Here is a 22,399-nt window from a genome sequence, read left to right as displayed (position 1 = left end):
CATAGGTGAGAACTCTGTTTCATTTTTTAGCAGGAATGTTGAGCTTTGCAAGTTTTTGCTAAGGACCTCAGGAAAATTTAATGTTGATTTTATATTTGATTATGTTATTTAAAGAGCAGTGTCTGAGTTGCAATGACCCTGGCGTTAAGCCACACATGTATTTAGAGCTATCTAAAGCTTTTATATTAATGATAAAACCATATTGTCTAATAGATTCTATGTGTAGCTGGGTTTTAGCATCCTCTTTTCTCATGCAAGAACTAAATAATAGTACAAATAAAAAAACAAATAAAAACCAAATAACATAGTAGCTAAACCTGCTTACAATTTTGATTTTTCAAAGTCTTGCTGAAGATGTACAGCCCTGAGTCTGGCTAGCTTTCGTTCGTCTGTGCCAGCCAAAGTTTAGGACAAGAAAATTCCAAAATAACAACTCAGGTGCCTTCACAAACCTGGGATTTCTTTGCCTGGGTGTCCCACAGACTCTGGGCAGGTGGGTTTGCTCTGGTGACTTGCTCACCTCCCAGCATAAGGTGGGCAGCACGTGTTCCCTTTGCATGACGCTGCGCATTTATTCACAGCTCGGCGAGATCGGCTGCAGTGCATTTTCATTCTGTGTATTGTTCTCTGGGGCTGGTGATGCCATCCCATTGTGCTGAGTTTTTAAGAGTGCGAGCAGCACTGCTGATGTGACTCCCTGGACGCCTACTTTCCACTGGCCTGGGATAAAATTGGGTGGTTCATTCTGTGCGGGACGCAGGCGCGTGCAGGGGAGCAGGCGCGCCCAGGGCAATGGGGTCAGTTTAGCTGGGACACTGCAGAGCTATGCAGGATTCACCCAGCTCTCTGGTGATGGATGGATACTCCAGCAATGTCCCAGCCTTCCTAACAAAACTCTGGACACTGGTGGAAGACCCTGAAACAAACCATCTCATCTGCTGGAGTTCTGTGAGTACAACAGATACTGGGTGTCACTGATGCCTGCAACAACAGGGAGAGCCCAGGTGTGAGGCCTGGGAACTGCAGGGCACAGGAGCTGCCCTCTGCTTGGCAGGTGCTGCCCAGTCACTGGCAGAGTGCAAAAACAAGGATTCAAGTACAGGCACTTTTGGATAGACTTGATATTATTTATCTGAAATACTGTGGCTTTTCTGTTTCAGAGGGCAACTCTTCTGTGGGTGTTTTAATTATAATACTTACACATTTCACTTGAAACATCCTAAAAAAGTGTCTAAGTTCTAATTCTAAGAATTCCACATGCTTTGAGAGAAATGTTTTTCACCTTGCTTGAATCTGCAGCTCCCTAAGATTTTCTAGGAAATGTGCAAAGCCCTTAAAAAGTTTCACTGCTGTTTGGTATTATCTCACATGGTTTTCTTAGCAGCCTCTCACAAATGTCTAGGTAAAAGGCAGCAGATAAACAGCACTCAGAACTCAGACTCAAATCTATAAACAGATCTCAGACTGGCATCCTAAATCATTTTGGAGGAGCTTAACTTGATTTTTCAATGAGTCTGTATGATGATCATGGTGTTGTGGGTATATATAGTCAGTACAGCTTCACAGGGATAGATTGCTTTGCTTTGGCTTCTTATTTGTCACAGAGGCATTAATATACTAAGTGTAATCACAGAAATAAAATTATTTGTCCCCTTTATACAACACTTTGATACCACATTGTGCTTTTGACCTAAGACTTGCTGCAAATAACATGATTTGTGTTCAGCAGGGAGTTATTAGATAAGTTGTGTGCATAAACTTGTTCTCCAAAATCAAGAATCTCTAACAAGAGATTAAAGGAGGGTGGTAAAAAAAGCCTAAAGCAGCCTGTCTTAAATATACTTTGTGTCCAGTAGAGTTTTCATTCAAAATCTGAGACAGGATTTGAGCTGCATTGATGTCTGTGACCATGGTTGTTTGATGCTGGTATTACATGGCCATACCTCTGAGAATCAACAAGTTTTGGTATTCTGTGTTTCAAATAAGGATTTTAAAGCTAGAAATTATTTTCTAACCTGTGTAAGTAGTCTTTGCTCTGTTACACTTAGAACACTGTTATTTTTGACTGACCACCCCCATGCTCTGCTTTTCTGCAAACTAACAGAGGCTGCAGTGACATCTTTGGAAGTTTTGGTAGGGCTTTTAGGTGTCTAATTTTCCTGTTGTTGCAGGTATCCATGTTTCTCATATTCTTCAGCTTCTTTACATTGATGATGTTGGAGCTGAGAGATTGTGTGCATACCTAAGATTTCTAGGTCTAATTAATACTTCTGGAAAATAGGACCCATAAGGACCTATAAACTGTCTCTTAACATGAAGAAGAGATGGAGAGGAAATGCAGTAATGGTTTATATATAGACTAAAGTCTGTTGTAAAGTGGAGAAGAAAAGTCTGCTCTCTGTGTCTGTGGTAGATTGGACAAGAAATAATTGAATTAATCTTTTAAATGGAAGATGCAGTAAGGGAGAACTGTAAAATGCCTGGACTAGCACTTGTCTTGTCAGAGCACATGTCTGTCCTGGTGGCTCTGTCAAAAGCAGTTAAAATAAGCATCTGCCACGATTGTCTTGCTGCAGAGTCAGTTTTGCTTTGGGCAGAGCAGACTTCCAGAGGTTCTCCCAGCTTATGGTCCCGTGGTGTGAAACAGCCAAGGCACAGCTGCAGAGTAGGAACAAACTGACACATGCACAGTGAACACACATAACTTTGAAGTCTCTTGTGTCTATAGGAACCTTTCTGAGTGTCCCAGCTTCTGAGAACATTGTGACCCTGAATTCAAAGGAATGGCCTCTCATGAGGGGCCGTAAGGAGTTGTTGAGGTATATAAAACTCTCGTGCTTCTCATTTTCCACCAGTGGGTCCAGCTTGGGACACCCAGCTGTATTCCAGAATAAGGGGGTAGAAGCACAAGGGAAGCAGAATTAACCAGCTCTGTCCCCAGGACAGTGCAGTGTTGGGAAACCCTAGTCCCTGATGCCTGTGAGGAAAATTCCAGCATACAGGTTGTCAGTGAATCTTTTAAATGCTTGATCAGCCTTTGCTTCTGCTGCATGGGGTAAGGAACGATTGGAAAGACCCTAAAAATGGTCAAAGAGACTGGTGAGGCACTGTCAGTATTTGCAGTAGTAAGCAAGGAGCAAGAAGTGCAGCTGACCCAAAGTCCTGTGTTTGTGGGTGTTAATTGTTAGAGCTGCCAAGTGAGCCTGAGCAGAGAGGCAACTGTCACCATTTGGTGATGGAAATGTAGTGTAGGGCAGCAGGGTTTGCCAGCTGGCTGGTTTCTGGTGCCCATGGGCAGGCTGCAGGCACACAGCGGCCCCTCTTTAGTCACTGAGCTATCTCATGGCCCTGATTGCACTCCCTGTTTCAGAGACTTGCAGACTTCCCTGAGTACACCCTTGCAGCTGCAGACCCCCTGATGGGTGCAAGGTGGGGCTCACAGCACTGCACACAGAGCCTGATGGCTCTTACAAAACACTGTCCTGTGTCACAAACCAGCCCCTGTGGGATATCCACCCAGGCTGACACACCTCTGACTGCTGGTGATAGCACTGAACAGGGCAGGAGGATGACTGGTGTGCTGGTCTCAGACCCCTCCCTGCCAGCACAGTGCAGGCTCTGGTGTCTTTAGCTCCTGTCCCTTGAAACTCAGCTGCAGCTGAGGCAAGTCGCTAATATCTGCTGATGTCATTGCACTCATGTAGCTGTCAGCAGGTAGAAGGCCAGGCAGGGAAAGCACATGGCCTGCAGTGCATATTCTCTGCCAGCAGTCCCAGCCAGTTTGCCTTGTTTGGCAGTTATGGATCTTTGCAATGCAACCCCACAAATGGAAGATTTATCTGATGAACATGTGTGTTGTGACTGCAAAGCGTGACTGTCAGCATTTTGTGGGTTGCTCTTGTGGCTGTTTGCTATTAAAAATAATCAATAAAAGGTGCGTAGAGCTTCTGGGCAAGTGTGGTGTCTCCAGAGATGATTTGCTTCTTGCCTTGCTGTGTTTCTTATGCCACATCTCCAGGCAGTGCTCTCTCCAGGACTGCTGTGCACTGGAGCAGATGGATTGGGGTTAGATCTGAACAAGTAGGTTATAAGGGCAGGGGTTATAATGGCAATTCCCACTTTCAGGGCCTTCTTAAGACTCGAGTCTTTCTGTGAAGTCCATGCACAAGGGGATGATCACAGACTACCCTACCAGCTATTTGGGCACAAAAGTCAGTGGTTTCTTTCCCGCGTCCAAGACTCTCAACTAAGCAGTGACAAAAAGTAGATAAGGATCAAACCTGCAGCCACAGAGGCCTGGCTGTACCAAACTGAAAGGAGCACATTGAGGGCTGTTGTCACTCTTCTTAGCATCAAGGTGACAATTCAAAGAACAAGATTTCCCCTGCTGTAGGACTCCTCCTGGGCCCCTCCTGTGGTCAGGGACGCTGCCCTGACTTCACCTTTGTCCTTATCTCCTTTGCAGAATGGCACCAGCTTCCATGTGTTTGACCAGGGCCGCTTTGCCAAAGAGGTGCTGCCCAAGTATTTCAAGCACAACAACATGGCCAGCTTCGTCCGGCAGCTGAACATGTGTAAGTGCAGCTCCCAGGGCATGTAGGCCCCACAGATATGGGGGGTGCCAGTGGGACAGGAGGCCTGGGAGAGAATTGTTCAGAGAAGAGTTTGGGGTCTCATGTGTATGACTTGTTATGGCGTTATTGATTTTGCCAAAGAGGATCTGCCTCTCAGATCCCAGAATAACAATCTCCTTGTGTTTACCTTAAATTCCAGCATGGAATTTCTGTTAGATTATATTTCAGGATGTGAGCTAAGAACTTTCACCTACCATTGATTTGATTACCTGTTATTATTAATTTTCCATTTTCTTCCATATGGAGCTTTATTCAGCCCCCCACTGTGACACCTCCCCCAGAATTTGCTGCTCTTGTGGGTTGTGTGCCCTGACCTTATCCCTTTCACCAGCCATATCACTGAACTAGTAACAGACGGTTCTCCCTGCAAACCTTGCCTTGCTGATCAGACATTTTTACCCCTTAAAGGAGATTTAGGTGTAATTTTCAGCCACTTCAACATGACTGTTCTGGTAGTTCTTGGAATTTTTTCAATGAGTAATTAAGTTCCTTAGTCAAGTTTTAACTTTGCTATTTCACTCTATAGTGACATTTTTGTAAATTTTAGGCCAGTCCTTAAAAACCAGCTTAGAAACCTTTTGAGGACTTCAGAGAAATACTCAAAGCAGATTTCCAAATGTGCACGTGACCCTTTTTTTTAAAAGTGGCACCTGTTGATGGTCTGTGCCCTTGAAAAACCTTCCCCTGAATCCCCATGGCTTACAAATTGTGACAGGAATTGCCTAAGAGCTGGCATTTCAGCTCCTGGCAGCCCAAAGTGCCCGTGGCAGAAAGGCTTTCATGGCATAGGCTGCAGCAGGGGTGGCCAGTGGGATGCACAGGGCTCTCCCTTGCTTTTGGTTTCTGGTGGATATGGCCCAAAAGCATGTCCAGGTGTGAGCACTGGCAGCTCAAAAAGTGTAGAGGGTGGTCAGAAATGTCCTCAAGGGTGGGAGGTGGAGGGAGTGCTGGGTCCTGTTGGCCCATCAGCCTTGTCCTCTCTGTGCAGATGGCTTCAGGAAGGTGGTGAACATTGAGCAGGGGGGGCTGGTCAAACCCGAGCGGGACGACACCGAGTTCCAGCACCTCTGCTTCCTGCAGGGCCACGAGCACCTCCTGGAGCACATCAAGAGGAAGGTGAGGGGCACTGTGTGGGAGGGGGGAACAGGCACCTGCCAGACCCTGCTCAGCATAACTCCAGCATCGACCTGGTCTTGTTCCTGTCTTCCCCACACGTGTGAATCTGGGCTTGGGGTTCTTGGTTTGCAGGGCTTGGCTTGCATCGGAGTTTTGTCTGTGTTATTTTGCTTTGTATCACAAGATGTTTGTGTAGTGCTGCAGGGCCAGGCTTGCTTCCCACCCTTCTGCCTTTGAATTGTTACTGCTTTCCTAGAGAAATATGGCATAAATCCTGCAGGGTCCTCAACAGCCATCTCTTATACAAGAGACAACCTACTCCTGCCCTCTGTTTTCTGTCTTTTAACCTGATATTAATACCCCCAAAGTATTGTTCTCTTACTGAATTAGCATAGCAACTTCTGAAAAGGGACTTGAGCAAAAGCCTTTTGGAAATCCAAATGTAATGTGTTAATTTGAAGCATTATGTCAGACCCATCCCTGTAAAACCTGAGGCTTGATTGGGTATCTCTGTAGTTGAAGTAGAAAGATTAAATCAATCTAGATCAATTCCTCCCTGATACTCAAATTAGTTTTGTTTTCCCCTCAAGGTGATTTGAAATAGATCCCCACTCTGACAGGGAGTGTAATTCTGCCAGCAGACCCTCTGTATGAATAGATTTGTCCTGCACTTTTCTCTGTTTGGCTTTTGCAGTACTACCTCTAGGATAGTTCAGACTCTTTGGAATGTGGCCTGTCCTGGTATTTCAGCTGGTGACAGTCCTGTACCTGAGCCACCACAATGACTTTCTCTGTCCATGGCCCTTTGTGCACAGGTAAAATCTCCCTTTGATTTTTTTCTCCTCAGGTGTCAGTAGTGAAAAGTGAGGAGACCAAGATGCGCCAGGAGGACCTCAGCAGGTTGCTATACGAGGTACAGATACTGAGAAGTCAGCAGGAGAACATGGAGTGTCAAGTGCAGGACATGAAGCAGTGAGTTGAATCCTACTCAGGCTGCTTCTTATGGGCATTTGCTTCTCTGGAGTGGTGCATGTGGGGAATGGGGGAAAGGAGGAGCCTTGCACTCTTCCCTCCCCAGGGTGCACGTGGAGCTAGGGACTGACCAGAGATCTGTTGAGACAACAACATATAGGATTTCTATGCACACCTGATCTACAAGATATGAATTAATGCTTAGCCTTTCTCTCTTGTTTGATTTCCCTTCACAGATGAGGAAAGCACAGAGAAGGTCAAACAGGAAATATGTGCATAACCTGGGGACTTAGATAACTATTTCCTCCAGATGGAAATGGTGATAAAGATGTAACTCTCTCACACATGTAAGAGTTCTTGGCAGAAATGTGGTGGAGTTCACTCCAGCTATTAAGAAATTACCTTTCTGCCATCCATCACCCCCAAAATTTATGACTGGCCTAAAAAATATAGTATGTAATAATACCTAACATAAGAACTTCTGTATCATTTAGTCCATGGACTCATCTCCCTGAAACTGTGTCTTCTGACATGGCCAGAATTGTTGGGTAAGAGCAAACCAAGCTGATGCAATGCTTCCTGCATGTGGCTGCCTGACTTCCAGCTGTTTGAGACTCTGGGATTTTCTGACTCAGACATGGTCACTGAAACATTAGGAAGTGGATATAGTTTTATAAATCATGTACTTGGAGAGGTTTTTATTTGCCTCCAGACTTTTAATCTTTACAGAGAGCTTTGTTTAAAAAGCACTTGAATAGTCAAATAGACCCAAACCCTTTATTTTATAATGAGAGCTGATATTCATACACCACCAGATGACACTGTCATTCTGGGCCTTGAGAGAACACTGCATACTGGGAACCTTCATTCCAGCCCAGCACCTTACATGCAATGGATACATATTTTTATCTTACATCAATTTTTAATGACTCCCACTCTTAGCACATGCATGAGTTTGCACTGTGAAATCCAGATACAGCAGCAATGACATTTTGATTTAATTTTTAAGGAGTTCCAGTGTTAATGATTTGGCCTTGATTCTAATTTATTCTCCCTTTTGATTTGTTTGCTCCCTCCATCTGGCAAAGTTGCATTCACCTGATGAAAAGAATCTGATTTTTATAAACTGAGACAGAGGAGAAAGCCCTTGCTGAATCCATGTTAAGAAATTTACACTGGTGAAGAATAATTAGCACATAACTCCAGTACAAGCTGTCAGACTAAGGAATGTTGCTTTGCTGAAAATTCTGTCAGTACCAGTACAGAAAGTTCACTGCAGAGATTCTTGCTGTACAAGTTATTCTACTGTGCTCTCCAGATCTCTGGACTTTACCTTCCCAGTTCTAGCATCCATCCACACCATAAAGACTAAAAAGCAAAAGGATTTATAAGTTTCACCTGTATGATAGGTTTTGCTGGCCTGACAGTTTAGGTATATCCATATACTCTAGAGATAAATTGGCTGGTAAAACCTTTTGCAGCATGGACTTGTCTGGCATCCAGACTTGAAGGCAGCACAGTAAATAAACTCTGCATCTCTCCATCCCACCTAGTGGGGCTGGCTGTTAGAGGAAGCCTGTAAGCTCCCTCTGTGCTGCATCATTTAAAGACAAAATAAATTTTCTTTATGCAAGCTGGACACAGGTCTCTGGTCTCTGCTGGGTTAAATCAGTGGCTCCCACTAATGAAATCATTACAGTCCTCCTAGTTCAAGGCTCTGAAATGCAGGAGCATCTTTTTATCTGCTCCAGTCACTACCAAACATGCATTTGAACCACCACTTGTATGAGTTTTAAGCAGGTAGAATACACATAGTCTCTGTTCATAGGGTCTTGTCTTTGGGAGCACTGGTGCAGACGTGGAGAGGTTGGGCTTTCTTAGCTCCTGTGGAAGGACAGTCTGGGTGATCCGAATAACTCACAGTCACAAATCAGGCCTTCCTGAAATTCTGAGTTTGGCCCAAAAAAAATGTGTCCTCATGTTACCTTCCCCTATAAATGCTGGCTTCTCTTTATTTGTCTTTCCTCCATGCTTTGGTCTATAGTTCTTTTGAGGTCAAGGAAGAAAAAGGAAGGCAATTGTGTGACCTTGTTCGGGACACCTGGAAAGAGCCAAAAATTGCAAGAGCCCGGAAGTGAGACAGACTTTGCAGAGTTGAATGTACTGTGCATCATGGCTGCACCATGGGCTGATGATGTTTCTGTTCTCATGGAAAATTTCTGTTTCACTTTCAGGCAAAATGAAGTTCTTTGGCGGGAGGTTGTTTCTCTCCGGCAGAACCACTCGCAGCAACAGAAAGTCATCAACAAGGTAGTGGTCATATAAACTCCAAACTCGCTTGTGCTGACTGGTCTATGTCCTCCTCTGATTTTCTTTCTTGTCCCATAATGTGTGATATTGCAGTGTAATTATTTTCCCTTTCTTTTAAGTTGTGTGATGTTTTTATGTATCCTATGGAAACAGGTAATTAACAAAGCACAGAGTGTGCCCTTAAGCAAAAGATTTTAATTTCCCTGTCAGTCCTTTCTGTGATGTTAGAAACCACTTTTCTGTTGAAATCCTGACCAAGAGAGCACAACTCTCACTAATTGCCCTGTGTTCTGTTTGTACCAATGCCTTGGGCTTCCCAAATCTTCCATTTGTTCATAAGAGGAGCCCCACTCCTGCCAGCACCAATGGGAAGCTGCAGGTGGCAGAATTGGCCACCCATTGCCCCACTGGGGGAATGTAACAGCAGCTATTACATTTTCTGGTGTTACTGGTATAGTTGTGGAATTGCTGTACAACCTTTTAGGCTGAAGAACCATCTCAAAATCTAGCATGACCAGTATAGAAGAGGCCTCTCCAGTGATTCCTGGATGGTGCTGACATGACTGAGCACGTCACATATCCCAGTCCCCCCATTCTGACCCTCACGTGGCATCACGGAGTCATAGGACTGGACAGAAATGCACGAGGCTATCAAGCCTTCCTCCAGCTCTGAGGCTGGACCAGCCACATGCTTCATTGTAGAGGCTTTTATGCAACTCTATTTTATTATATTGAGCAATGAGTAAGAGCCAGCTGTGATATATAATAATAATGCTCCCTTTGTTTGGAGGTCAAAGCAGAGCATTAAGTTCAAGCTGACCTGGGAATATGTTGCTAAGTGATTCCTCTCCAGAGCTACTCTGCTTCCTTTTTAATGTCCTGTTATAACAGCACTGACATTGACAGAGCTGAAAAACTCAACTGAAAGAGCTCAAACCTCCATCCAGGCTCTCCGTAGGGAGTTGCCTCTTTCACTTGCGAAGTCTTTGTCAGACTTTACAGCACCTCTTCTAAATGTCTCTGAAAACCTTAATGGATCCAGGTCCATCTCCAGGCCTAGGAAAGTTTGCATGTGCACTTCACAGGTCTGTTAGGACCAGCTGAAGTTCTTCAAAGTGGAGAGAGAAAGTGCTGAGCACATGCATCCAGCAACCTCTGCACAAAGTAAGCACCTGGCTGTGTCCCTTGAAAGCCAGGCAGGCTGTTTGAATTCTTGGACAGCTCGTTTCTGTTTCAGGCCCCAATGTCTCATGCAATTTGGCTCCTGTATTCTATGGCTGCTCCCAGCTTTGGGGTGCGGGTGGGAGGGAGGAATGGCTGCGAGAGCAGGGAGTGCTGAATCACTCTGCTGATTAACACCGGATTTTGATCTCTCCTGACAGCTGATTCAGTTTCTGTTTGGCCAGCTCCAATCAAGCCCCAGCAGCAGTGGGATAAAGAGGAAGCTGTAAGTACCCGTGTGTGGTGCACACGCTCACGGGTGCATAATGCTGCCCCCTCAGTAAAAGCACAAGCTCAGCTCGCCCAGGCAGGCGGTCACCGGACCGGGGCTCCATGGTGATGGGCAATGAATGGGCTGAAGTGCAGAGTCAGACCTGCTGACAGGCCCCATTCACTGCTCTTTAGAGAAGCACCGTGTCAGCTCGTGACCTTTATTTGGGGAACACAGCACGCAGTGGGACATGGGAGTGCTAACTAGGGGGAGGCTAAAGGGCAGGACCCCACTGCTGGCCCTACAGGTTCCAGTTTTGCCACTTGTCATCAGTAGGAGCAGGGCTGGGCCCAGACACCTTCAGTTTGACCTACAGTCAGTGAATGTGGTGTATATCCAACGCTGGCTTGGTGGTGTTAGCCTGCAGACCTTACAAAGAAGAAGGTGGGGAAAAATTTTAGCTGAAGGGTATCTTTAGATAGGTTCTTCAAGGCAAGTGGATAGAGTGACTTGAAATAAGAACTTAGTGCTTTTCTTGCCCTGTGGTGCTTGTGATTTAAAGAAGGGGAAGAGACTATTGAGTGGACAGGGGACAAGGACCTGCCTCCAGTTCCCACCTTTACTACCTTGTGGCCCTTGACAACTTAGAAACTTCTCCATGCTGCAGAGAAAGGAGCCAGACCTCCCACATGTGGCTCAAAGGAGTCAATTTTCATTAAGTCAGTGTCCTTGTTATTGACTGACTCCTCTTGTGAGGATTGTAAAGGCAACACAGGATTGAATGAAGGAGCCCATAATCTGTACAATCCAGCAGGGTATGTGCACCTCTGCCTACCCCCTCTGCTGAGCCTCTTGGAAGAGCAAAACACTGCAGATAGCAAAGATAAGGGCTCAAGCGAGGAACAGCAACTGCTGAGTTGCTGAGATTCATGACTGAGGAAGTTTTCCTCCAGTAGAGTGGGGAAGCAGAGAAATGAGATGCCAGATCTGACCTCTAATTTTCATGGTCAGGGCTGTGTGCTCCCTATAAAAGCTTTGCAACCCAAGAAATGTCTTAGACCACCGCTTTTCTTGTAAAAAGGCAAATCATTAGTGAGAAACTGTGCTAAAAAGGGCAGAAGAGCACAGAACTACCTGCACAGCAACTGTATTGACTCTCTTATGAAGAGGAATAATCATACTTTATACAATCCAGCTGCAATTTGAACAGTGTTGTGCAAGGTAATTTGAGTTCCTGCTTCCTTGGAAGCACACAGGTCTGCCTTCCAGAAACCTCAGCTCTTGTGTGTATGTCTGCATCCTTAGTGTTTTATCTTTCATGGTTGTGCTTTCACACCTCTCTTCTGAGTGGTGGCAGGAAAGGATGGTGTACAGCCTGGAGATGCTTGGTGCAGAGCAGAGTGCTGCCTGGGGGCTCTGGGTAGGTTTGGGCAGGATAGGCAGGTCTGCATCCTTCCCTTCTCTGTTTGGTTAATGCTCTTTTTTAATGGTGGCCTCCTCCAAAACTTGGCCCTCCTTGCCCATAACACCAGGCAAGAAAGACTCTTACAGCTGAGGAAACCAGAGTGCAGAGGGGAGAAGAGCTCTTGGCTGAGGGATGTTTTGTGTGTGAGCAGCCAGGAGCCAGTCAGTACATGCTGGAAGACAAAGCTGTTTCTCTTCACAGACCTCTGATGCTTGACAACGGGATCTCAGCTCCCCCGATGTCCAAGTTCAGCCGGCATTTGTCTGCAGAGCCCCTCCACGACCCCTACTTCATCCAGTCGGTGGGTTCAGCCCAGCCTCTGAGCTCTGGGGGTGGCTTTGCCTGGGAGGGGGGAATGTTTGAAGCAATAATAGAGATTACAGAGTAGGTAATTTGGCAAGAGTTTGGCAGTGAAGAAGAAATGAGGTTTGCTAAGCTGGAAACATTTCAAACTCCTTCAGCTCCCCAGTTTCATGGATCTCTTCATGAGGGAGGCCATGGGCTTTGGTGGGGAAAGGCAGACCCTGCACACTGAACTCTCCATGTTGTTACCCCAGCCTGGTTCATCTCAAAGGAAGAGAGGAAAGAGTGAGTTCTAAAAGTGGGATCTTTGTAGCCTCTGAGGGGTCCCCGCCATCATCAGAGCAGACACCAGACACTTCTGTCATGCAGTTAAAATATGTGAGCTGGCATGAGAGGCTCATACGGCCCTGTTGGGCTGTGTTGGATCTTTCCCTCCAGAAGAAGCTGAGCAGTCTAGACAAAATGTCAATGGAAAAACCTCTTGGTTGCTGACATTTCACAGGGTTTATTTCACACCTGTACCTCTGTGCGGGTGGAGGAAAAGTGAGAGGAAATAGTAATGTTGCATAGTAGGTAAAAGCTTTCTTGGTTTCCATACAGGGGGGACTCAAAGTCACAGTGAATAAAACCTAATCATCTCACATGGGGCCTTGGACTTGTTTTGGGGTCAGAAGGATAAATCTATATGACTTTTTCTTTCTTAGCCATCAACAGAGCCTGCCTCTTGCTTAAACAGCCCTGCAATTGGTGGAGGACCCATCATATCTGATGTTACTGAAGCATCACCATCCAACATCATGAATATGCAATCCTCTCCTGAAAATGACAGGTAAACGTGTTTGTGATTAATAATAGGCAGAGTTGGGTATAAACATGCTTATGCAACTCTTCTCAATAATTTTTTTGTGGCTGTAATTCTACCAAAGTTTCTCTCTGATTCACAAATCTCTATAGAGATATGGGATGGAATACTTTTTTCCAGTTTTCAAAGTGGGTCAGATTTTCAGAATTAGAGGGGGGTAATTACAGCATAAACTTCAAAACAATGTCCTGAGTTTCATGCTGAGAACTTCCACTCCCCTCTTTGAGAAATATTCCATGTTTCTTTATATTTTGTCCTCAAGACAGGGACTGTCTCAGACTTAATCAAACAATGAGATATTAACAGTTGTTGGGTTTGTTGAGAGAGAAAAAGGAGGGTTTCCTTTTGGCTTTGGCAAAGAAGAAACAATCAAATTGTACATCTAACAGCTAATGAGAACAGTAAGGTTGCATCACAACAACTTCCGATGTTTGACAACTTTTCTGTGAAAAGGCCCCAGTAACTTAAGAACTAAATGCAGAGATATTTTAATGCTTATCTCTTCCTGCCACAGACATGCAGTGTATTTAGGGCTAGTAGCAGAATAGCTAAAGCTATGTCAGTGGAAAGTAAGTAGACAGATGAATCATGGAAACAGTTTCTCGGGCTTAGAGGCAAGGCAGTTATACTCTAGAAATTGCCTGTAAATCTGTTGCATAATTGGAACCACAGCCATAAAATTAACTAAAACCATGTAAAGAGCTTCAGATTAAAAAAATAACCCAAACCTGGAAGCCATTTCTAAAGCAGAAAATCTTTAATATAACCTTCAAGTTAAGTTGCTTATTTCTAGTAATTACTGAGTGCCATCTGGTGGCTTCTGATCTGTGCTGTGTCTGCATGGCTTTAGCATCTGAGCCAGCCATGGCCTCAATCAGTTCAGGTGTGGTACCTCCTAAATCAACTGTACTTCTGGTGGGAATTTAGGCCCCTTGAGATGAGAAGATGATCTGAAAGGAATGTTGAGGAAAGCTCTGTAGTGTCAAATACCATCCCTGTTATCTCTCTGTGCCTTTGTTGCTTTGGCTCCAGCTGTGCAGGTTCACAGGGAGATCTAAAATCTCCTACAAGTAACACAGAGTTGGCTTTTACACAAAAAAATGCTTCTAAACAAAACTTCATTGTCATTTGTCCATCTGGAAATAATGTGGAGTGCCTCTCCCATTGGAAAAGGCAAACCTCTGCCTCTAACCAAGTAAAACATCTGACTATGACTGTCAAATCTCAACAGCTTCTGTTCAAGTCCTGCAGGGCCACAAGATCCTGACCTGTGTCACTGGGATCTCTAAAGTGGTGCTGATCCAATCCTAACTCCTGCATGGGATGGTCTTACTGATCCCATTCCTATCTCTTGAGTGGAGACTTCTCTTTTTCAGGGGAATCTCTCTAGCCCAGTGTCCCTTTATCCTGTCCCAACACTCAACCAAGAAATGATCAGTGCATAGAAATTTATTTTCTGTATTTGCAAAACAATTGAATGGGGCAGATTCATTATAGCTGTGACTGATGAAGTGCCTGCAGATATTTCAGCTGAGCTTGTTTCTGCAGCTTGCTGAAAAGAAAAAGAAGCTGCTGGCTTCTTTTGCCCATCTGAGGACATGGAAAGGCCTTCTGGGGCAGTTTGATGGGAAGTGGAAACAATGCCTCGTGCTCCTGCCCTTCACAGTAGCATGAGGCCTTTGCAGAGCAGCTGTGTGTGGTGCTCAGTCGTGTCTCTGATGCAGGGAGAAGTGCCTCATGCTGATCAAGGAGGAGCCAGTGAGCCCTGGAGTGAAAGCCAGCGCGGAGCCCGAGGTGGCCCTGCCCGGCTGCCGGGGCTGCTCCGAGCCCCCGGTGCTGCCCGTGGCCATGGTGCAGTCTGTCCTGGAGGGCAAAGGCAGCTGTGGTGCAGCCCCCCCAGGCACCTCCCAGCCACCCGAGAGGAGAGGCAGGAGGGCACTGCTGGACAGGTGAGGAGAGCCAGGGCGAGCTGTGACCCTGCCTGCTCATGGTCCTCTCCCATTCCCAGGATGGGGAAGGGAGGATGACTTCAAGTAGCCAAGTGCAGCCTGGTGAGCTCCATCCTGCACCTGTGGCACCTGCTAGAGGACCCCTGAATCCCAGGGGACAGGTCACAGAGGTAGGGGGCATGTGGATCACTTGCTCGAAGGACCCAGCAGAGGAAGAGCTGTCAGAGGATGTGCCTCAGAGCTGTGGGAGCAGGAAGAGGCTTTGTGCATTGAGAGGGATTTGCCTGAAATCCAAGTGAAAGCTGGAGCCCAGACCAGCACCTGTGTCTGCACCCCTGCCCAGGGGATTGGCACTGTGACATTGGGCTCAGCCCCAGGGTGATCCCAGTGAGCCACTTCAGGGCTGTGCTCTGAGACTGAAATCCCAACAGCACCCATGTCATGGGAGAGTGTCCAGGAGACCTCACCAGCCTGGGTGGATGATGTGGAATTTAACTGCAGTTCATTCTCGATAGCAACTGCAGCAATATAAGGAAGACTGAGGGAGGGGAACCCAAAACACTCAATAGGGGTATCAGAAAAGCTTCCATTTTCCTTTAAGTCCTTACAGAGAATCTAATTCCCCCTTCTGAACCCACTGGATGCTTAAAAACATATTACTAGAAGAAAAAGAACCCTTTTTTTAAAGACCTGATTTTAAGAGAAATTTTTTCTAGCTTTTGGGGGGTTTAATCACAGCAGGGCCTCACTGTTGCTCATTTAGCTGAATGCCTCTAGTAAATGCAGCCTGCAGGGTAAATGCCTGCAGCTAAAAGTCACTCCTTTAAAGAGCATTAGTTAACAGTAATTCAGGCATCTTGGACCAAGGAGAATGGCAATGCAGCCTGTTCTGGTTCCAAGTGCATCTCTAAAAGGATTTCTTCTAAGGAAAGCTCTAATTTTCCCAGTGTTGAGGAGATGGGCACAGACATCTGTCCCCAAACCACCCAGGAGAGGGATTGTCTCATTTGTTTTACCATCTGCCCAGTCCCCTGTGTGCTCTCTGGGATTAAACCAAGTTTTATGGCATAAACCCAGGCTGACAGTGGGCTCTTGGTTTTCAAAATGAGATTTAAACATAAAATCCTTTTGGAAGGCTGCTGAGTCCTGCTTTCTGTAGGTATCTATGCAAGTTTCCTTTGTGGCAATATTTCCCCTTGTGTTTTCTCAGAACAGATATTTCAGACCCGTTGGAGGGCACCGACTGGAGCCTGGAGGGGCTGCAGCTGCTGCTGAGGAGCCAGCAGTACAGCCTGGAGCCTGCCAGCCTCTTGGATGTGAGTCTTGCTGCGAAGGCTGCATCAAACAGAGCTGTGAAGTTCACAGAGGTTCCTTTGGGCTGTGAATCAGGTCATGCTGCTTGTTCTCATGTGGCATTTTATCTGCCACGTGTAGCCTGTGGAATCACAGCTCTGTTTTAGCCTGCTCATAAGATTTTAGCTTTAAATTAAGCCTTTTTTTTTTTTTTTTTTTTTTTTTTTTTTTTTTTTTGCCTAATAAGCATGTTTGAACTTCTAGGAGCACAAGAGCACAAAACACTGCATTTGGTAAAGAAATCAACATGAGACCTGACACATTTATGTAAAATATGTTTAATATGACTCTCCAGCTAGTTTGGTAATTGCTTTGTAGGGGTTAATTTATTTTTTGCATATGCTACATCTTAGATATTTCTAGATTGTGTTTAGCTTTTCCTGCCTTCCCCTCTTCCTCCTATTCTGGGAAGTGTAGCTAATGTAAAATCCGCTCTCTGCTGAGGTATTTATCACTCTCAGTTCTTAGATCACCTCTCTTTAGAAATGGATGGTGGCTTTTTCTTAAGCAGACATGCAGAAATAGGAAGGTTTGTTTATTTCTCTGTTGTACATGCAGTGGGTATATGAAAGGGTTTTGCCAATAATCAAATAACTCTGTATTTAAGAAAAAAAAATCTATATATCAAATATATGTCCCCTTGAGGAGGTGCTTCAGATAAAGGCACATAAACTTGCATGGATAAATAGAATGAAAAGTAATTTTAAAAAAATCAATCTTATTCTCTTCAAGTCAGTTCCCAAGTGTCTGTGCTTGATTCTGACTTTACAGAGAGCTTTTCTAATGGCCTGCTCTATCACTGACTGTTGGTTTCTGTTTCTTGTTTCTCATTAGGAAGTGTTTTCCTGTTACTGACACACTTCTCTCTCTGTGCAACTAATGCCACAAGAGTGAGAATGAATCATAGAATTGGCCTCAGATCAACAGCTCCTTCTCCCAAATTGCTCAGACTTCTCAAGAAGTTGGCACCAAAGCCCTGATGCAACAGTAGCCTGCCCTCTGCTACTAAATTCCAGAATGTTTTTAAAAGTCATATGAATCTGGCTGTGTTCTAGGATTTAAGAGCAGCAGGAAAGGGCTTTGATTTGTGTGTGCAGCTGCCCTGGATTGTGACAGGACAGTGGCATGGGGTGTCTGTGCTGTCCCTCCCCTGGCAGGCAGCAGGGCTCATGGATCAGCACAAGTGCCCACAGCCCAGCCCAGCTGTGCCACAAGTCAGCACAGGAGCCTTTGCCTGCAGCTTCAGTTACTGGGCTGCACCTTCCAGCAGGCAGGGGAGGGCATGAGAACCTCAAACCATTACACCTTTCAGAGCTCTAACTGTATTTTTGTCCCAACAGGTCTTTAATCCCAATTTATCTCTGAGTGAGTGGAATTTGACTGAAATGGAAGCTGGTCTGTCCCCAGTAAGTGGATTTCTGAGATGTGATGATAACAATCATAGAACCCCAGAATGGCTGAGGTGGGAGCAACCTTAATGTTCATCCTGTTCCAAACCCCACTGCAGGGACACCTTCCCCTAGATCTCCTTGCCTAAATAATAATGGAACTATGAAGCAGAGCTTGTGCAGAACTGAGGAAGTTATTTCATAACCAGAGGGGAGAGTGGGCTAAAGCACAGCACGTAGGCATCTCCTGGGGCAGCATGAGAGTGCTGTTTTATACTCTTGACCTGTTTTTCCTACTCAGCCAGGCTTTGTCTGGAGACAGGTTCTGACTGACTGTTGGTGTCCTGGCTGCTCTAAACTTTCTCTTAGTGAGAATGTCACATCCTACTAATACCATAGATTTATAAAGTGTCTTTGTGCCAAAGCTCTTTATAAAATATGCCTTCACAAAGTGCAGCCATCCCTGTATGTTTCAGGAGCAGTAAAATACCATGCAATTGAAACAGAGGTTCCTGCATGCCCATACATGAAGGAACAAGTAGGAATTGTTTGGCAGCATTTGTTTGGCATTGATACTTACACAGACATTTCTGCAGTGCAGAAAGAGCAGGTTTAATAAACAGGGAAGGAAGGCATAGACTCACAGAAGCATTAAGGCTGGAAGTGTATTGCTTGGCTGGGTTCTTTTTCCTGCATGATGGAGAGTGGATTTTCAGAGCCCTCGCTGACAATCAAGTTGGATGAAGGCTTGGGATGGTTCTGCCAGATATCTCTACAGATGCACAAGTAGAGTGTTATTTACTCTAATGAAATGCAAAAGGTCTCTAAGCCTTCTTCATGGTATCAACATACTTCTTAGGTTTTAATAATTTTGAATTTGCTAGATAATTCCACTTCCTGAGTGTTAGGAAGGAGAGTGTCTAAAGAAATAGTTAATATTAATTAGCAACTCTTGGAAGCAAGGGCTATAACCTTTTAAAAAGAATTGCATGAGAGAAAAGGCCAGGAAAGAAGACTGCAATGTTCAGTAGTTCAGTCCTTGAGCTTACTAAATTTCCCAGGAGCTCTTGCTTGTCCTACAGAAAGTCATGAGCATGGAGAAGCCTGGAAGCAATACATGCAGGAGCTCTGTGCCTAGCAAAATCTAGGTTCATTTTAAAGACAGTCATAGGAAAATGGAAAGAAAATCTCTTTCCCCTTTGTTACTGGCTGCAGAGGACTGTGGGTTTGCTTTGTATGGCAGCCACAGTGACACCAGCCTGGCCCCTCATGTGACATGACATATGTGACACCATATTAGCCAGTGCTGGATTGCACCTCCCACAGCCCTGTCCTTCAGGCAGATCTGCCCTTTAGCACAGGGTGTGGCTGTTGTAGTGAAGTGCAGTGAGGCTGGGAGGAGAGGATGGGCAGGGAGGATGGCTTGTGTTACTGGGGGTGTTGTGCAGTGGGGTGAACCACAGGTGCTCAGACATGGCCTAGTTCTAACAAGCTCCCCTGTCTTTGTATAATTGTACATTGTAGTTTATATTTTTGCATCAAGATGCAGCGACTCACAGTGGATCTGGAGAAGAGTGCAACTGAGCTGCCCCCAAAAGTGTTCAACCCACCATTCAACAACACCTGCCCAGGTAGGAGCACCAGCAGCTCTGTGGACTTGGCAGTGGGATGTTGTTCAGGCAGCCAGATTTGATGTCCAGCATGGACAGTTTGCCATGTGAGGGAGCAAACTGCCTCTGTCATTTTACTTTCATGGTTGTCAGTCAGCAGTGTTTCCACAGCAGCTGCTAAGGCAGTTCCTGAGCCCTGGGAAAAGCGTGGGGGGATAAACTGAGGTGTAAATGGAATTGAACTGGTTTTGCAATGGGTCCCCATCATGATTGTCAGTGCTCCCAGTGTTTTCTCTGCCTGCTTATTGCCACCTCAGAGCAATCTGTGGATCTCAGTGGGTGGGGCTGGTAAGAGCTCTACAGTCCTGGGTTCCCTCTGGTTCCTGCTGCAGAGGAGGTGCCTCTGCTGGCAGCCAGAGGCACAGGTTGTGTGTCTCCTTCTCCAGACCTTTTAGCAGACCTCAGGGGAACAGTCCAGTTGATCCCCTTGCTGACTCTGGTAAAATGTGTCATTGACCTTAGATATGAATCCAGGAGTGTTGCCCTGGTTGTGGAATCATGATGTATGTTCATGTGTGTCCAGCTGGGACAGACCTGAAAGAGAAGCTCTTGTGAGCCCCAGTTTGGTGCTGTAGCCACCTGAGCCTGCCCCAGTTGTGATTCATTGTGTGTCATTCAAGGACTTCCAGCTTCAGCCTCTTTCATGAGACCCTCAAAGGCATTAAAAGCACAGGTACACTGAAGGGAGTCCTTGAGCTTCCCCTGTTGGCAAAGCCTTTCTGGTCCTTCTACAGAGGGAGAAAGGCACATCTGGAGTGAAGGAGAAGGGCAGCTGCTCTCATCCTCTTCTCAGTGTCTCCAACATTCAGTCATGCCTTTTTTCATATGTGAGGCATCTCAGCCTTCAGGCAGAACCCACCTGGTGACCTGCAGAGACTCCCCTTGATTTTAATGGGCTTTTGAGTGAGTCCAAGTTCTGCTCAGGTGTTTCCAAGTGATTTTGTTGAAGTCAAGCTCCTTAGTTGCTGCTATGCTTGGGATTTGTCACTTTTCAGTTCTCCTTATGTAAAACCAGGCAACCTGCCTTTCAGAACCTGAATTTCCTGCTGTCCATTCCTAGGGAAAGATGTCATCCTTGAAAGTGCCCAGCAGTTCCTCCTTGACCGTCAGTCCATCTTTGGGAATGACCTCATCAGCTTGCCTGAAAACTCCTCCCTTTATGTTCCTTCTGAAAACATGGCTCCCTACGTGTCCTCTGTGGGTGTCCAGGGGGATATCCCTCTGAACCTGAGCTCTTCAATGGACAGCAGCCAGTGATTTAACTGCCAAAAAATAACTCCTTCCCACCCATCCAAGCATCCACAGGTTTGAATGTAAAGAAACAAAACTGACTCAGAAACCTGCAAGAGAGTTTCTTTTTGTGCTTTTTTTTTTTTTTTTTTTTTTTTTTTTTTTTTTTTTTAGTAGATGGAAATGGTCCATAGCTGTTCCGTTACCCTCCCTGCACCTGGATTTCAGTGTTTTTTAAAACAAAATACTACTTCTGGTGCTTGCTCCGAGGGGGAGGGAGAACTTGCCAGGATTTTTTTTTTTCTTGAAAATGCTTTAGAAATTTCAAATTGTTTAATAAAATTTAAGTGAAGAGTAGCTTGAAAGTTCATCTGAGACTTCAGAAAATAGTGACCCTGAGTAGTGCCTGCAATGGCAAACTGTTGGATTTTATTGGGGCAGCACAGATTAGCTAAGATGCCTGACCCTTATTGATACTGGGTTTTTTTAATAGGAAAATAGTTCTACATACCAGTCCAATGTTCTAAAAAGACTTTTTATCCATTTTCTGGGTTTAATGGGATGCACCCATTCCTCCTGGGGTGAGTAGGAAAAAGATCTCTTGGGGTGTTTAGAAGCTTTTTTTCTGAGTGACCCCACCAGGAATGTGCATCTGGCTCTTAGGGGAGCTACAGACCATCACAGGCTGCAAAACATCCCTTGCTGAATTGAGAGCTTTTGTTCTTTGGGATTTGTTTTGCCCCAAATTAATTTTCTCTTACATAAAGGCAAGGCACTCTGTACTTAAAAAATAGAAAAGGGATAGACTTTTCTGCACACACATTTTTCCATGTACAGAGAGGGCTGAGGGAGTGCACTCTGGGTTTTGGTGCTGGCTAAGTATTCCACGTCCAGTCCAATGGGATTTTTTTTTTTTCCTTGGCTTTGACCTGTTCTATTTCCCCTGAAGATGTGCCTGTTGGTTTATTGATGTATAAAATCTGATTAAACAGTTTAATTTATTGCATCCCCTTTTTAGAAGGACTCTGAGCTGCTCAGTGTAGGAGAGAGGCAGAATGGTTAGTCCACCATGTCCCACAAACTTCTCTTCTGTCCTTTGTGCATCTGAGACCAGCCTCAAAGGCTGAACAAACCTTCCCCATCCATGTGGTTTCTGATAACTGAGTTTCTCAACAAAGCACAGCTTTGTTTTTTATGCTGTAGTTCTAATGGGAACGTATTATTTATCTCAGTATCTTCTACCTGAGTTGCTTTTCCTTAGGAAGGTTACCCAAATGCAGTAGGACAGACCCAGGAAATTCAATTAACTCAGGCCTCCTAAGGGCTTAGACAGGGAGGTTTAAGCTGTGCCAATATCATTTGAAGAAATGCTCTGCCTGCCTTCATTGCCATGACAATTCTTGGTTATGAACTATGTTTCTGAGCATTATGGTCAAGCAGCATCCACCCCAAAGTACAGCTCATCAGTCAGATGAGAGCAGGCTTAAAATCACCTCAATAAGATAAGCATTTTTAAATGGACCTTCCTTTCACAGCCCTTTCCTCCATCCATTTATCACTATGTGAACAAATGTGTTAGTTCAGAGACATTCACTTTTGAGCACATTTTTGCCCAGCTGATTCCTGTGCTGGGAGCTCTGTCACTGCCTTGGTGGTGTGGTCTGTGCAGGGGCGAGGTTGTGAGAGCTCCTGAATTAATCCCGGCCATAGTTTTT

At 45.3% G+C, this 22,399-nt stretch overlaps 1 protein-coding gene across 1 annotated transcript; it reads left to right on the top strand.

Annotated features, from left to right (window-relative positions):
- Window positions 1–825: 825 nt before the first annotated feature.
- HSF4 (heat shock transcription factor 4) lies at window positions 826–20,711 on the top strand (the record flags this gene model as incomplete). Its single annotated transcript, XM_083870386.1, has 13 exons — window positions 826–948; window positions 4,466–4,574; window positions 5,623–5,750; window positions 6,598–6,722; window positions 8,957–9,032; window positions 10,415–10,479; window positions 12,131–12,230; window positions 12,937–13,061; window positions 14,819–15,043; window positions 16,254–16,359; window positions 17,737–17,802; window positions 19,328–19,415; window positions 20,515–20,711. The coding sequence occupies 13 exons, from the start codon at window positions 826–828 to the stop codon at window positions 20,709–20,711; spliced, it is 1,533 nt and encodes a 510-aa protein (XP_083726512.1).
- Between the last annotated feature and the right edge of the window lie 1,688 nt (window positions 20,712–22,399).

This window comes from Zosterops lateralis, assembly GCF_965231275.1.
Source record: "Zosterops lateralis genome assembly, chromosome: 12".
Classification (NCBI taxonomy): domain Eukaryota; kingdom Metazoa; phylum Chordata; class Aves; order Passeriformes; family Zosteropidae; genus Zosterops; species Zosterops lateralis.
The sequence above is the reverse complement of the archived record's forward strand: the minus strand, read 5'-3'. Positions and strand labels throughout refer to the sequence as shown.